This window comes from Diachasma alloeum, unplaced genomic scaffold, assembly GCF_001412515.2.
Source record: "Diachasma alloeum isolate Michigan unplaced genomic scaffold, Dall2.0 Dall_scaffold_00271, whole genome shotgun sequence".
Lineage (NCBI taxonomy): Eukaryota > Metazoa > Arthropoda > Insecta > Hymenoptera > Braconidae > Diachasma > Diachasma alloeum.
In genome coordinates, this window is record NW_021680410.1 from 1,304,531 (window position 1) to 1,319,569 (window position 15,039).

At 40.9% G+C, this 15,039-nt stretch overlaps 1 protein-coding gene across 3 annotated transcripts; it reads left to right on the plus strand.

Annotated features, from left to right (window-relative positions):
• Window positions 1-1,476: 1,476 nt before the first annotated feature.
• On the plus strand, window positions 1,477-15,028 carry LOC107037863 (histone-lysine N-methyltransferase ash1). 3 transcript variants are annotated; one of them, XR_001460870.1, is made up of 5 exons: window positions 1,477-2,031; window positions 5,067-10,963; window positions 12,045-12,245; window positions 13,388-13,630; window positions 13,720-15,028. XR_001460870.1 is itself a non-coding variant. In XM_015256641.1 (4 exons), the coding sequence occupies exons 2-4, from the start codon at window positions 5,150-5,152 to the stop codon at window positions 13,529-13,531; spliced, it is 6,159 nt and encodes a 2,052-aa protein (XP_015112127.1). In that variant the 5' UTR covers window positions 1,477-2,031; window positions 5,067-5,149; the 3' UTR covers window positions 13,532-15,028. The 3 variants fall into 3 exon arrangements, 2 of the variants coding, with proteins under 2 accessions (XP_015112127.1, XP_015112128.1); XM_015256641.1 differs by having other exon boundaries at window positions 13,388-15,028; XM_015256642.1 differs by lacking the exon at window positions 1,477-2,031 and adding an exon at window positions 2,092-2,149 and having other exon boundaries at window positions 13,388-15,028.
• The last annotated feature ends 11 nt before the right edge of the window (window positions 15,029-15,039 follow it).

A 15,039-nucleotide genomic window follows, 5' to 3' on the forward strand; every position in this document is an offset into this window, starting at 1 on the left:
CTGTTATCAATTTTACGTATCTCTCATAGATTCCAAGATATGAGCAATAAACTAGTTACGCGACATAGCGCTCTCTGCTTGCGGCGTGCCGTGGGCTTGAGAGCGTTGGGTTGGGCCACGCAACTCTTTCCTTGTTCATATTTCGAAATCAAAGGGAGATATGTGAAATTGACAAAAGACAAAAATTATTCCTCATCAAATTCTAAATGATTCGCGATCCGAAAATTTTCGTATATCTGTCATAGTTTGGATGCTAGGGCGATTTGAACAATTAAATTGTTGATAATAAATAGTTGCAATGCCTAAAATTAATTGGAAATTGTTTAGTTGACGTTCTGTGATCATAGTTTATTGTTCAAAAAAGAATTACGCATTAGAACGCGAGTGGTCGGTCGGTCAATTTAGAGGCGCTTTTTGGGGGTGCTCCGCAGCTCTATTATTGTTGGTGAGGAATTCGGATTTTCTCTTCAATGGGTGGGAGAACGATGGAGTTCTCTGATGAATTCAGTTTTTTTCCCAATGGTTTGAGATTTTATTCAGCCAATAGAAATGAAACTCATTATTTAATCAGTTTGTAGTTTGTTGTTTAGTAGAATTTACTAATTTAAAGGTCCAATCTGGGACACGAAGAAAATAACAAATAATATAATGAGCAAATGAATAAATGAATAACAAAATAAACATAGCAATGCAAACCGACCAAAAGCAACTATGATGTAATTAAATGACAATAAAAACAACATTTCGAATTATTCATTTTAGTAATAACATTATTATACTTTATATTTATTTAATTTGATCCTGTAATTGGTCGTGTGCTCTTGGATTTCTATCTGTATGAAATAAAAATGAAATTGAATGAAATTAAATTTAATTGTCTATAAAAAATAACTTGTGACATTTTTCGCAAAAATCCCGAGTTATTGAGATTTTCGTATTTAGATTAGACATGTCAAACGTGCCACTGCATCATTGACTGAGTATATTTTTGTCTGCAGTAAATATTTTTGTATACGAACGCCGGAGTTCCCTGACGAATTAATCATTATTCCCAATGATTTGAGATTTTATTCAGCCAATAGAAATCAAACTAATTGTTTCCTCATCTCCATATTTCCAAATTTCAGGAGAAAACAGGAATTATTTTATTGACACCTAGAATTTAATTGTATTTTATATTTATAGGGGTGGGTGGGGTAAAATGGACACTTTAGACTTTTTTAAAATTATTCATAACTCACAAACANATTTACTTGTCTGCAAAAAACACCTTATCGCATTTTTCGCCAAAATCCCGGATATCAAGATTTTCGAATTCAGATTAGAGACGTCAGTCAGACGTGACTTTGAGCATCCGGTTGAACGACTTAGCGACTGTATTATTGACTGAGCAACAATGTTTTAGTTTCATTATCGAGCATACCGAGGCGCAATTGTTGTATCAATGCGAGGAACATGCGACGCGGTGTGCGTTCGACATATCCAAGTGGAAATATGTGGAAATTTTTCGTGTACAATTGATGATCCGCAGTCGCGGAGTTCAACGCACAATTGTGTCTAAATAACTCAGTGGTTGTGCAGTTAATCGCTGAGATAATCACAGAATATTGAAACAATCGTTATTGATGGGGCCTAATGTCGAGTGGAGAGTGGAATGATTCTGTTTTTGTCAGTTCTGCGAAAAACGCACTTGTGCAACGCCATTTTGTGAGCACGCACGGTGGAGACGTAAACATCAAACTTTCTAATCGTGTTTATTGGGCCGCCGTTATGTCATTATTCGGTGTGATAAGGGTTTAGGGGTGACAGTGGATATCTGGGGAATAGTGGGTGGATTTGGGGGAGAAGTGGATTGATTGGGGACACATTAGGCTGCACTCGGAGGAGTTGTTTTCGCGCCAATTCGAATCAAGATATGCACCTGGTACGTCTGGCTCTCGGGAACAAACAGCTGGCCAGTCGACGTTAATGCTGGATTTTTGGCGTTTCATTGACCATTGTCAGGAGGATATTTGTCACCAATTCGCAGAGGTATTTTGTCCAGGGCGGATTGATGGTGTTTTGGCTGCAACTCCACTCTGACAATATTGGAGCACTCCGATTATTGCCAAGTGGAGCAGGCCTTGCGGTGAATGGTGACGATTGAAATGTTAATTGAATCTGATTAAATCCATTAATTTCAATTGTAGGACGAAAAAAAATTGTTGTTTTGAGATTTTAAAAATCTTATATTGAGACTGGAAAGTCTGAACTTGCGGCTTTTGAGAGGTTCAAATAGGGATTTTCAAGTCTCAATTTGAGACTCAATTTGATGATGATAACTGAAATGTTAATTGAATTTGGTTAAATCTATTAATTTCAGTTGCATGACCAAAACAATTATTATTTTGAAATGTTAAAGATGTTAAATTGAGATTTTTGAAAGGCTCAACTTGAAATAAAAAAATTCTTATTTTGAGGTTTTAAAGATCTTCAATTGAGACTTTTGAAAGTCTCAACTTGAGACTTTCGAAAGGATTAAATGGAGATTTTCAAGTCTCAATTTGAGACGCAATTTGATGATGACGACTGAAATGTTAATTGAATCTGATTAAATCCATTAATTTCAATTGTAAGACGAAGAAAATTGTTATTTTGAGATTGGAAAAATCTTATATTGAGACTGGAAAGTCTGAACTTGCGGCTTTTGAAAGGTTCAAATAGGGATTTTCAAGTCTCAATTTGAGACTCAATTTGATGATGATAACTGAAATGTTAATTGAATTTGGTTAAATCTATTAATTTCAGTTGCATGACCAAAACAATTATTATTTTGAAATGTTAAAGATGTTAAATTGAGATTTTTGAAAGGCTCAACTTGAAATAGAAAAATTCTTATTTTGAGGTTTTAAAGATCTTCAATTGAGACTTTTGAAAGTCTCAACTTGAGACTTTCGAAAGGATTAAATAGAGATTTTCAAGTCTCAATTTGAGACGCAATTTGATGATGACGACTGAAATGTTAATTGAATCTGATTAAATCCATTAATTTCAATTGTAAGACGAAGAAAATTGTTATTTTGAGATTGGAAAAATCTTATATTGAGACTGGAAAGTCTGAACTTGCGGCTTTTGAAAGGTTCAAATAGGGATTTTCAAGTCTCAATTTGAGACTCAATTTGATGATGATAACTGAAATGTTAATTGAATTTGGTTAAATCTATTAATTTCAGTTGCATGACCAAAACAATTATTATTTTGAAATGTTAAAGATGTTAAATTGAGATTTTTGAAAGGCTCAACTTGAAATAGAAAAATTCTTATTTTGAGGTTTTAAAGATCTTCAATTGAGACTTTTGAAAGTCTCAACTTGAGACTTTCGAAAGGATTAAATAGAGATTTTCAAGTCTCAATTTGAGACGCAATTTGATGATGACGACTGAAATGTTAATTGAATCTGATTAAATCCATTAATTTCAATTGTAGGACGAAGAAAATTGTTATTTTGAGATTTGAAAAATCTTATATTGAGACTGGAAAGTCTGAACTTGCGGCTTTTGAAAGGTTCAAATAGGGATTTTCAAGTCTCAATTTGAGACGCAATTTGATGATGACGACTGAAATGTTAATTGAATCTGATTAAATCTATTAATTTCAATTGCATGACCAAAAAAATTCGTATTTTGAAATTTTAAAGATCTTCAATTGAGACTTTCGAAAGGATTAAATAGAGATTTTCAACTCTCAATTTGGGATGACGACTGAAATGTTAATTAAATCCGATTAAATCCATTGATTTCAATTATACACCCAGACAAAAACCTTATTTTGAGATTTTAAAGATTTTAAATTGAGACTTTTGGAAGTCTCATCTTGAGACTTTCGAAAGGATTAAATAGAGATTTTCAAGTGTCAATTTGAGACTCAATTTGATGATACGACTGAAATGTTAAATAAATCTGATTAAATCCATTGATTTCAATTGTACACACCGTAAAAAATCCTTATTTTGAGATTTTTAAGGTCTTAAATTGAGACTTTTGGAAGTTTCAACTAGAGACTTGAACTGTCGAATCTTCACCTGAAATATTCAAAAGTGTCAACTTGAAACTTTCAGCGGTTTTAAAGTAGTCTATCCAAACTTTACAAAGTGTTTTAGTGCAAGGAGGAAAAATGAATTTAAAATGCCTGAAATAAAAATTATTCGTCATTAACAATTTCTCCTAAACTGACAATTGAGCACGAACTCGACCAGAAGGTTTTTATTCACATCAACTCCCGTTTAGAATTTATTTCAAATTTTCATCTTCAAAATTTAAGTTATGGACTTATACTACTTTTAAATTTTCAAATTTTCAATCATCAAATTTGTCAATTAAATTGCGTGAGAAAAATTTGAAAAAAATCAAGACTATTCAGCGTCATTCAAATTACATTTTACACAGTATTATTATTTTTTAAATATTCGTTGTTTGTGAATAAATAAGTGAATACTTTCGGACACCTTATTTTTTAGACATGAAATCGATTTATCGTAAAATTTTGAATACGAACAAACTCCTTACGATTCTGAACGAATGATTTTTATAGTGGAAAATTAATTGTTCATAATTTTTTAATTATTTTATCAATCTTTCCCCAAAAGTAAACTTCCTATTTTTTTATAGCTTTTTTAAATGTTTTCTAAGAGTTCAATACCGAGATTCAAATTCAGATATGCAAAGTTTAAATAATAAAATCATTGTAAAATGTCCGCCAATTTAGGGTGAAATCGGGCTCAAATGAAAGCTCTGATATTAGACTACAAAAGTAGAAAAACATTTCACTGGGGAAAAAATAGCCAAACTACTTGGATATCCTTAAATTGAAACTTTCTAAAATCCCAAGGTGAGAGTTTCCCAACTCAATTTAATATTTTCAAAACTGTCAATTTGAGCTCGTGAATCTCCAACTGAAACTTGTTATTTTTTTTTGTACACTACATTGAGCCGAACAACCTGAACGCGTCCTCCAAACTCCAGTCCTCCCCCCAAAAGCAATCCACCGCCCCAAAAACTTCTTCACCTAATGCGACTCTCCCATTCCAGATACCCCCAACAGACTCAGAAGAGTCAATTTCCGAGTGATGCACCGACTCCAACCCAGTGTTGATGTCAGAAAGAAATAAAAGATGTCTGGCGATTCAGGCTGGAATGCCGTTATCCATCACCCATCGGAGTTGGAGTTACAAAATTGGAATTGGGACGACAACGATCATGACCAAGAGCGCGAGCTCCCCTCAACGGTAGACATGGACGCAATAAAGGGAGGGGGCAGTTGGGACCCATCAAATGGCCACAACGAGACCGACTCAGTGGACTCAGAGGAGGACTCCGACTCAGACGACGACAGTTCAGCGGGCTCCGATGGCAGTTACTCCTACTCCGACTCTGAATCAGACGACGACACAAGTGGGGACGACTCAGGCTCCAACTCCGACTGCTCATCAGAGCACAGTGAGCAGACATTTCTCATCAGAGAAACGAACTTCGAGCCTGGCTCCCTGAAGTTGAAGATCAGCATGAAGGCGCAGAAGAAAGAGGAGGCAGAGAAGAAGAGCCAGGAGAAGCCCAAGCGAATAACAACGAGAAAATCAAAAGTGTGCAACGCCAAGACGTCTGAGTGTCTGACCGAGGACTCGGACTCGTCGGCAGGTCCAACGAGTGTGAATCCCTCGTCCTCAGGCCAAACACAGTCAGCACCCCAGCCCCTGCAGGAGCTGAACCAAGAGCACTTGTCAGCAATTCTCCCAGAGCAGGAGGACACCCCCTTCGACGGTTTCGAGGACTCTGAGAGTGGCAGACTGGTCTCCAAAGCCATCGAGCGCATGTCCCTGGGGGCTGACTCAGACTCCAGTGACAACGTCAACGAGAACCCAGTCCCAGTCTACAGTTCCACGTTACTCCAGCAATTCGTCGAGAAGACGCAGCTCCTGTCCGAGCCCCGAAAGCGAAGAAGTAAATTGGTGAAGAAGACTAATGAAACTGAGTACCCATGCATCTCGAACGTCTCCCCAGACTCTGGCATCCAATCAGTGGACAACAGTCCCCTCCACTTGGCTGTCCCAACGAGTCCTGGACCCTCGCAGTCTCCAGTGCAATCAGCTCCAGTAAAACCAGCTGTAAACGTCGACAGAGTGCTTTATCCCCCAAAAAGAAAGCCAGGGCGACCCTCGAAAACTGTCTCGAGCCAGCCTCGAGGTCCTGGCAGGCCAAAAAGTACCGACAAACTCGATAAAATCGAGGGAGCCAAGAGTCCACCCCTCGAGGCTAAAAAGGAAGAGCCAAAAAATTCGAAAACCACGTCAAAGTGTGTTAAAAACGTTAAACAATGCGCTAAAAATCAAAGGTTAAAGACTAATGTTAAAAAACCCAGTCCCCAGAACGATGATGCATCTTCTGATAATGTTAATGAACAAACTTCCGTGGATAAGTGCCTCAGTAATGTAAAGAAAGTTAATAAAGAGAGTAGTAAAACGTGTGAACAAGTGTGTACAAACGTCAAGCAAGTCAAGAGCGTTGAAGCACCCAAGAGTATTAACACATCGCCATCTCGACAGAAAGTTAATGCTGACTCGGTGGCCGAGGAGAAGACAATTCGAAAGAGCTCGAAGGAAAACAGGCTGGAGACGTCACCCCAGAACAACAAGAAGCAGATCTCCACGAAGAAGTCCCTTCCCCCGGCCCCAAGAAGAGTCCTAAAAGAGAACAAAAGCAGCAAGAAAGCTTCGGAGACGAACGTCGTCGGTGTCCAGACAGTCATATCACTTCCAATCGACCTGAAGCCAAAATCACCTGAGAAAAACACCTTCAAATGTGATAAACTGATGCAGCCAGCCTTGAAGAATCGCCACAAGCACCATCACAAGCATCGCCGAAGAGTAGTCATTCCCCCAAAGACCCCGATACGAGTCGATCCCTCGGTCGTCGAGGAGCTCGAGAAATTGATCCAAGACTTTGCCAGTGCCTGTAGTTTAGGAAGAAACAATACAAATTCAAGCAACTCAGAGTTGCCCCAGATATTTCGTGTGAAGAAGATAACGAAGAAGAGAAAGGGCGAGAGTAATTCCAGTGAAGATCAGAAATTGAAGAGAAGACTGAAGAAGGAGAAGCCGTCGAGTGATTTGAAGAGCAGTCAGAATGCTGCACCATCCAATCCGAATGAGCAGAGGCTTCCGCTGAAAAAACGACACTACCATCTGTCGAGTCCCCACAGCTCCCAGAGTTCGAACGCCAGTTGTACAGAGACAAATCCGAACGAGTCGAATTCTATGGAGAGTCACATTGAGGAGGCCATCGAGGCGACCATCGAGAGATACAGCAGCCCCGGGGGTCCCCACCAGAAGGAGATCGACTCGATGACCCTGAAGAAGAGACTGAGGGAGGCAGAGACGACAGCCCCATCGATCTCAGCCCCCAGCGACAGCTCTGACGAGGGCAAACCGTTGAACAGATTAGAACCTCCAAGAAGAAAAAAGAAAATAGTCAAGGATCTGCGAGTCACCGTCACCAAACTGTCCTCTGACGGTCACTCCCCCATGCCAGATAAGCCAGAAACTCGAACCAGCGACAAAAAGGCGTCTGAGAAGCCCACGAGGACCGACAAAACGTCCGATAAGAGCAAAACAACTGGAAGAGAAGCCGAAAAGCCTGAACCTAAGGATGAAACCACAAGCTCCAAGACCTCCGACGCCAAAACCCCTGATAAGAAAGACAAAAAGGACGTGACTGCAGTTTCAACAGCAGCAGACCCAGCAGTTCCCCCAGTGGTGAAGAAGAAGATCAAAAGAAGAAAGGCGATAAACCGCACTGGCTTCCCGACCCTGAAGAGGAAGAAGAAGAAGAAGCCCCCCGAGGCGCCTCCAGAGCCCCCTGCAGCGCCTGACGTCCCCCCAGACCTCGAGATTTCGAAAATCGACGAGAAATCAGTCGGCTCCGAGGCCGACGCCCACCCCCTGCCGCCGAAGGGCGACGACTCCAAAGAAACCGACGACGAGACTCCCCTCGAGCTGAAGGACTACCACGAGTTGTCCTGTCACAGCTTCTCCTCGGACGTGGACACCTGCCCAGGGCACCTCCGCCTTCGCCGAGACCTGGTGGAGTGCGACGGCAGCAGGCCCTGCGACAAGCTCTGCCCAGTGAAATTCGACAAGATCCAGGACTCGAGGATTTACGACGAGAACGCGACCCTCGAGGAGTCCCTGGAGCGTTACAACCAGAGCCAGAGAATAGCGGAACTGAGCGAGGAGAACGTGAAGAAGCTGGACCGAGCCAACTCCCACATGAGGCTGGAGCTCTCAGGCTGCCTGAACAACAACCACAAGCGTCGCAGGGGATCCATCAGCCCCTGCAACTTGACCCTGAGGAGCATAAAGCGCCTGAGGAACGCGGGCTACGACACGGAGAGCGACGCCCTCCCCAGCAGTGACGTCGCCAGTGACGAGCCCGAGCTGGGGAAGCAGCAGGGCTCCTCCCACACCCGACGAAAGCAGCCGAGGTGGAAGAAGCGGTACCTCCCAGCGGGGCTGTTCTCGGACTACTATAAGGACGACGAGCCGAGGAAGCTGTCCACCACAGACGGCAAGAAGCTGACGTACGACCCAGCTGAGCACCCCCACGGCCTCCTGCCGCCGCCCTACCACTGCGGGAAGTTCCTGCGCCAGCGAAAACTCCCCTTTCAGCTGCCCTACGACCTCTGGTGGCTGCACACCCACTCGAGGCTCCCCGGGAGGGACCTGGTGCCCTCCTGGAACTACAGGAAGATCCGGACAAACATCTACTACGACGTCAAGCCCACGACCCTCTACGAGGCGCAGGGCTGCGAGTGCAAGCCCAGCTCGGGCTGCGGTGACGACTGCATCAACCGCATGGTCTTCAGCGAGTGCGCACCCCAGCTCTGCCCCTGCGGGGAGAAGTGCGAAAACCAGAAGATCCAGAGGCACGAGTGGGTCCCAGGACTCCAGCGATTCATGACGGAGAGCAAGGGCTGGGGGGTGAGGACCAAGGACTCCATCAAGTCTGGAGTCTTCATCCTGGAGTACGTGGGGGAAGTCGTCTCCGAGCGGGAGTTCAAGGCCAGGATGGCGACTAGGTACGCCAATGACACTCACCACTACTGTCTCCATCTGGACGGAGGGCTGGTGATCGATGGGCACAGGATGGGTGGGGATGGAAGATTCGTCAATCACTCGTGCGAGCCCAACTGCGAGATGCAGAAGTGGAGTGTCCACGGCCTCCCGAGGATGGCTCTGTTCGCACTGAGGGACATTAGACCTGGGGAGGAGCTCACTTACGACTACAATTTCGCTCTGTTCAACCCCTCGGAGGGGCAGGAGTGCAGGTGCGGGAGCAACGGCTGTCGAGGGGTGATCGGGGGGAAGAGCCAGCGAGTCGCCAGGAGTGCGCCAGCCCCGCCCCAGGTGGAGCCCCCTGAGCGCAAGTCTGTTGGTCGTCCCAGGAAGAACATTCGAAAGTCCAATATCGTCCAGTCGGCGTCGAAAGGCCTCTGCAAAACCCGGAAAATGGGAGATTCAAGTCTGATCAGCACTCCAACGATGAAGCCAATGTCGCATCAGCAGAGGTGCTTCGCCCAGCAGCACCACTGCTTCCTGCTGAGGAATCTGGAGAAGGTGAGGAGAATGAAGGTGCCTCTGGTCCAGCCGGCGCCGGTCACTGGGAAAGCCAAAGATAAGGCGGCTCCGGCTGTCAAGGAGAAGCCACCGGCTGAGAAGAATCATTCGGACGCATTCTTCACGCAGCTGAATGCTCTCACGAATAATGCTTCGAGGACAGTGAGAACTCGCAGTCTAGCACAGGCGCAGGACGACCCTGAAGTCAGCAAGACAGCTAAACTGGCGAAAGTCTTGAAGGATCTGTACACAGTGGTGTCGTCAGCTAATGACGAGAATGACTCCCCTCTGTGCACACCATTCATCACTCTCCCGTCGAAGAGAAAGTTATCGGAGTACTACGAGAAAGTTCAGGACCCAGTCGACCTCACGATGATTGAGCAGAATATTGGAACGGGCCATTACAAGACAGCCGAGCAGTTCGACCAGGACATCATAAAATTATTCGATAACAATGTCAAGTTCTTTGGACGAACCTCGGAGATTGGTATTGCTGCAGCCAGACTGCGTAAGCTTTATCTGGGGAGCAAGGCTGATTTTATTGATGCAATCACTGAAGCCACTGGGGCACCACCTGCTCAGGGCTTTCTACCGCCCCAGGGGTCGACAGCTGGCGAGGAGGACGTTATCAGGTGCATATGTGGACTACACAGGGACGAGGGACTCATGATACAGTGCGAGAGGTGCCTCGTGTGGCAGCACTGCGATTGTGTCAAAGCTGACACGAGTGTCGAGTCTTATTTGTGCGAGAGGTGTCAGCCGAGGGAGGTCGACCTGGAGATTCCGCTTGAGGGGGAGGAGGAGGAGGGGAAGAAGCATTTTGTGACGCTTCTCAGGGGGGAGCTGCAGCTGAGGCAGGGGGACACTGTCTACGTGCTGAGGGACACCCCGGAGAAGCACACGTACAAGACTATTCAGAAGTTTGATTATGAGCAGATGGATATATTCAGGATTGAGAGGCTCTGGAAGGATGACAAGGGGGAGAGGTTCGTGTTTGGGCATCATTATTTGAGGCCTCATGAGACTTATCATGAGCCCACTAGGAAGTTTTATGAGAATGAGGTGGTGTGCGCACCGCTTTATGAGGCTGTGCCCTGTGATCTGGTCGCGGAGAGGTGCTGGGTCCTGGATCCACACACGTTCTGCAAGGGGAGACCTGTTGGGGCCACTGCGCAACACACTTATGTGTGTGAGTATCGAGTGGATCGCGCTGCCAGGCTATTCACCAAGGTCGCTAGGTCCAGGCATCATGTCTGCACGAAACCCTATGCTTTTGAGGTGTTCCCGCAGAGGATCAAGCACTATCGTACTTATTTGGTGAGTTTTGCCTAGGAATGGAAGCCTTGGTTTTGATCGATTTTTGGATTTTGTAATTTTTATTGCAAGGGGTCTAGCATCTTATGAAGAAAGGAAATGTCACACGTTTGTTCCTAAAGATGTGAAAGAGGAATCGCATACACACACGAAAAAATTTAATAGAAAAACCTATCGAATTCGCTAGAAAATTCTACTGAATTTCTATTAAACTTTCTGTTAGTTTTTGACTGATTCTATTGATGTTCAATAGAAAAAGTCAACAGAATTCGATTTTTCTATATAGAATTAGCTCGACTCAAATTTTCTGAGTTTTTTTCATCCTATTTTTCTTTTTTTCTCATCAAGAAAATCAAACGAAAAAACTTAGAAAATTTGAGCCGAGGAAATTCTGTAGAAAATATCTCAATAGAATAAGTTATATAGAAAAATTGAATTCTATTGACTTTTTTACTGAATATTTTCTATTGAACATTTTAATAGAATCGGCCAAATACTAATAGAACAGTTCAATACAAATTCAATAGAATTTTCTAACGAATTCGATAGGTTTTTCTATTAAATTTTTTCTTCCGTGTATTGATCTTACTGATGGCGCTGATGATGTTGGTTTTGGTGATTGCCAACGGAGTATGTATTGATTTTCAATTGAAGTTTTCATGGATTTCGACGAATTTTTCAAGGACTCTCAATAGAAGTTTCGATAAGTTTCCATGGAAAATCCTTCGCTATCTGATGTACGTTTTCATAGCTTTCTTCGTATCTCCTATTGATTCTCGATGGACATTTCCATCCCTTTGCATTAAAAAAAAACGTGGATTTCCAATAGAAATTTTCATCGGTTCCTACGAATTTCTCCTTGGTAATACTATAGAACTTCGTATACGTGAAAGAACATATTGATTCCCATCAACTTAAATAATAATGTCATGAATCATCCAAACTTCATCAAATTGTTGGATCTCGTGTTAAGAAACGTGAAGAAATGATGTTTTAGGGTCAATATGGCAATTTGGATTTTTTTAAATAGAGGTCCAAGGTATTTGTCAGATTTTGTATGATTCAATTTCGGTGGATTTTACAGCCACACAGCTTGGAGGGCATTCAGTCCAGCAAATCGATCAAAGATAAGAAGAAGAGCTCTTATCCAGATCCTGATCACAATCACAAGGCGGAGGGGAGTGAGGGGAAAATCAATGGAAAGGACCAGATTAAATCAGTTAATAAGGCTCGACGTAGGTCGTGTGAAGAACACAGGATTACGCCAGCTGTTTCATTTGCTCAGGTAATTTTTCATCAACTAATTAATCACTGTTGAGGTTTATACCTCTTGCTTGCCTTCTAAAAAGTTCTGCTTAAGGGGAGCGGATGTCCCTATCACGCTGATGATTTTAGTTCTCATTTTTTATACTCAAAAAACGATAAAAAATCGAGTTTTAATTTTTCTCTGTCCGCATGTGGCTGTAGAGGGATTAAATTTTTAGAATAGTCCCCTTAACCAGGATTTATAATGGATTAACTGAAATTTTGGTTACAACATAAATAATATAGTGACGAAAAAAAAAAGTGTTTTTTGATTTTTTTTTTGCTCTGGATTGGTAGAGACAATAATCTTGTAGTATGATACAAATTGAAGGCCACGATGCATCAACAAACAACAATTGAAAAAAAAAATTTTTGATCATTGATTCATTCATTACAAAACTGCCATACTAATAATCAAAAAAATTTTTTTTAATTGTAATTCATTGACGTGCCATAGCCTTCAATGTGTACCATACTAAAATCCGATTGCCTCTATCGATTCTGAGAAAAATCGAAAGAATCGAGAAATTGGAATTAAAAAAAAAACATTTTTTTCCTCAATATCAGGGATCGGCATCAATAATATAATAATAGATAATTTAAATTTTCAGTCGACTACGAACTAAATAATTGACAAAATAGAATTTTCAATTCACAACTGAGTAAATATTTCCAAATTGCATAAAATTGATTGATAAATTAATTCGGAATTTGAATGTTTAATTGATAATGAAATTAATAATTAAAAAATTGATGAGTAATATAAACAATTGACTTATTCAAAATTTAAGTTTAATTAAAATTTATGATTACGCCAATGTCTGGTCAACATATTATGTGCGTGGAATCCATAATTCAAGTCAATCCATCACAAATCCTCGTAAGGGAACTATTTTAACGATTTTATGACTGTACAGCCACATGTCGTCATTGGAAAAAATTGAAACTTGATTTTTTCTCAATTGTTGATCATAAAAGAAAGTGCTAAAGTTACCTGTTTTACAGAGACAACTCCCTGCAACTTTTTCCCAAAAAAAATGACGAAATCTTCATTCGTATAATCTAAGAATATTATTTTCACCCGCAAGCATCTCATGTACAATTTTAACTCTTGATTACCAGAGGGAGGAACAACGCAAGAGACTGAACGGAATATTAACGAATCTGCTTCAAAGAATGCCAAACAAGAAGGATCCTCTGGACATGTCATTCCTGCTGGAACGTAACCGACGAAATCGCAAGAGACCAATGGCATCGAGTCAGTGATCCTCGATGAGAAAATGAACTCCTTCATCCATCATGAACAATCTCCAGCGAAATCGGCTGCAATCCATTCTCTCAGACTATTCTAGACCGTCTAGACGTGTATGTACAAAAACCATCTAACAATCATGTCTTTACACATCTATCCCGTCCATTTATCTTACGTAATAATTCAAATGACTACTTTCCAGTAACGAGAACCTCTATTCGATGTTGTGGGAATAATAGGAATCCATCAATTTTGTACCCTATATCATCGTCTCATTTCTCCATAATTTTTATCTATTTGCTTCCTAATCATCTCAAATTGGGTGCACGGTCTAAAAAATTTACAAGAAATATGTACAGAGTTATTTGTAAATTATTTCCAATTTTTATTAGAGAAAATCAAACGTTGTTAAGATCTTATAGTTGAATGTACAAATTATAAAATGAGGGACAAGTTTTGAGTATTGCAGGAAAATGGAAAATTAAGAGTGCGTGAGTAGCGCTGAGGTAGCTTTGTTGCACAAAAATTGATAATTAAAAAAAAAAATGGAATATTATATTTTTCATAATCCCCCGGTGTTATCGGATGTAAAGTAGAAATTAAATTGATAGACGAGAAAAGCTCTACTTATCTATTTAAATTATTAAAAATTATTATTCATCATTGATCGAGATGATTATTTTACAGCGGCCAGTTGAGGCTCCCAAAATGTGTCTTTTTTTCTTGGAATGCGAAAATGTAAATATTTCATCATGAATATTTATTATTATTATTATTATATTGATTATATTATATTATTATTATTATTATCATGATTATCATAATTATTTTTACGTTGAATAACGCTTGTTGCGACATACCTACGATCCCCTTGACGATCACAAATGCACACTGCACATGCCTGAATGCCAGATGATTTTTAACGATTAGTTATTAAAGACTCCATGTACCTTTTTATAAAGAAATGAAAAAGAAAAAAAATTCTTTGTTCGATAAATTAACCATGACTATAAAAAATAATTTATCGGTAACAATTATCGATTTGTTGTTGCACTTTATTTTGTGGAATTGAAATTGAAGTTTGGTAAAATTGATAATTATGAATCGAGGTTGAATATGGCTCTTTTGAGATGTAATTTTTAATTTTTTTTTGTTTATGATTTTTTTTGTTCTCACATTGATTCGTATAGTTTTTACCTCACTGTGTTTTTGCCATTTGAATGCTCTATCGTTTGACGGATTGAGGAGGAGCTTGATCCGTGGGTTTTGAGGGTTTTAGTTTCTCCATCAGATAGTTGAAACAAATAGCGAAGATAAATAGAATGAATCTCCATTACACGCAAATTTTCATCGTTTACTTAATATTTTCAGCTATGTCAATAATTTTGAAATGAAAGAAACAGTTAAATATGATCCGTTGCAACGGCAGCTTCATGCTAATTTAATAATGTACATTGTATACAAACTACTGTATTCTTTTTCTGGAGAACATAAATAGATGTTTAAAAATGCAGAGTGCGGC

Excerpts from the sequence above, each read along its gene's own strand:
- LOC107037863 (XM_015256641.1), top strand. The coding sequence starts at position 5,150 with ATGTCTGGCGATTCAGGCTGGAATGCCGTTATCCATCACCCATCGGAG. Across the intron at positions 10,964-12,044 it reads AGCACTATCGTACTTATTTG|CCACACAGCTTGGAGGGCAT; the intron begins GTGAGTTTTGCC and ends TGGATTTTACAG. Across the intron at positions 12,246-13,387 it reads CAGCTGTTTCATTTGCTCAG|AGGGAGGAACAACGCAAGAG; the intron begins GTAATTTTTCAT and ends CTTGATTACCAG.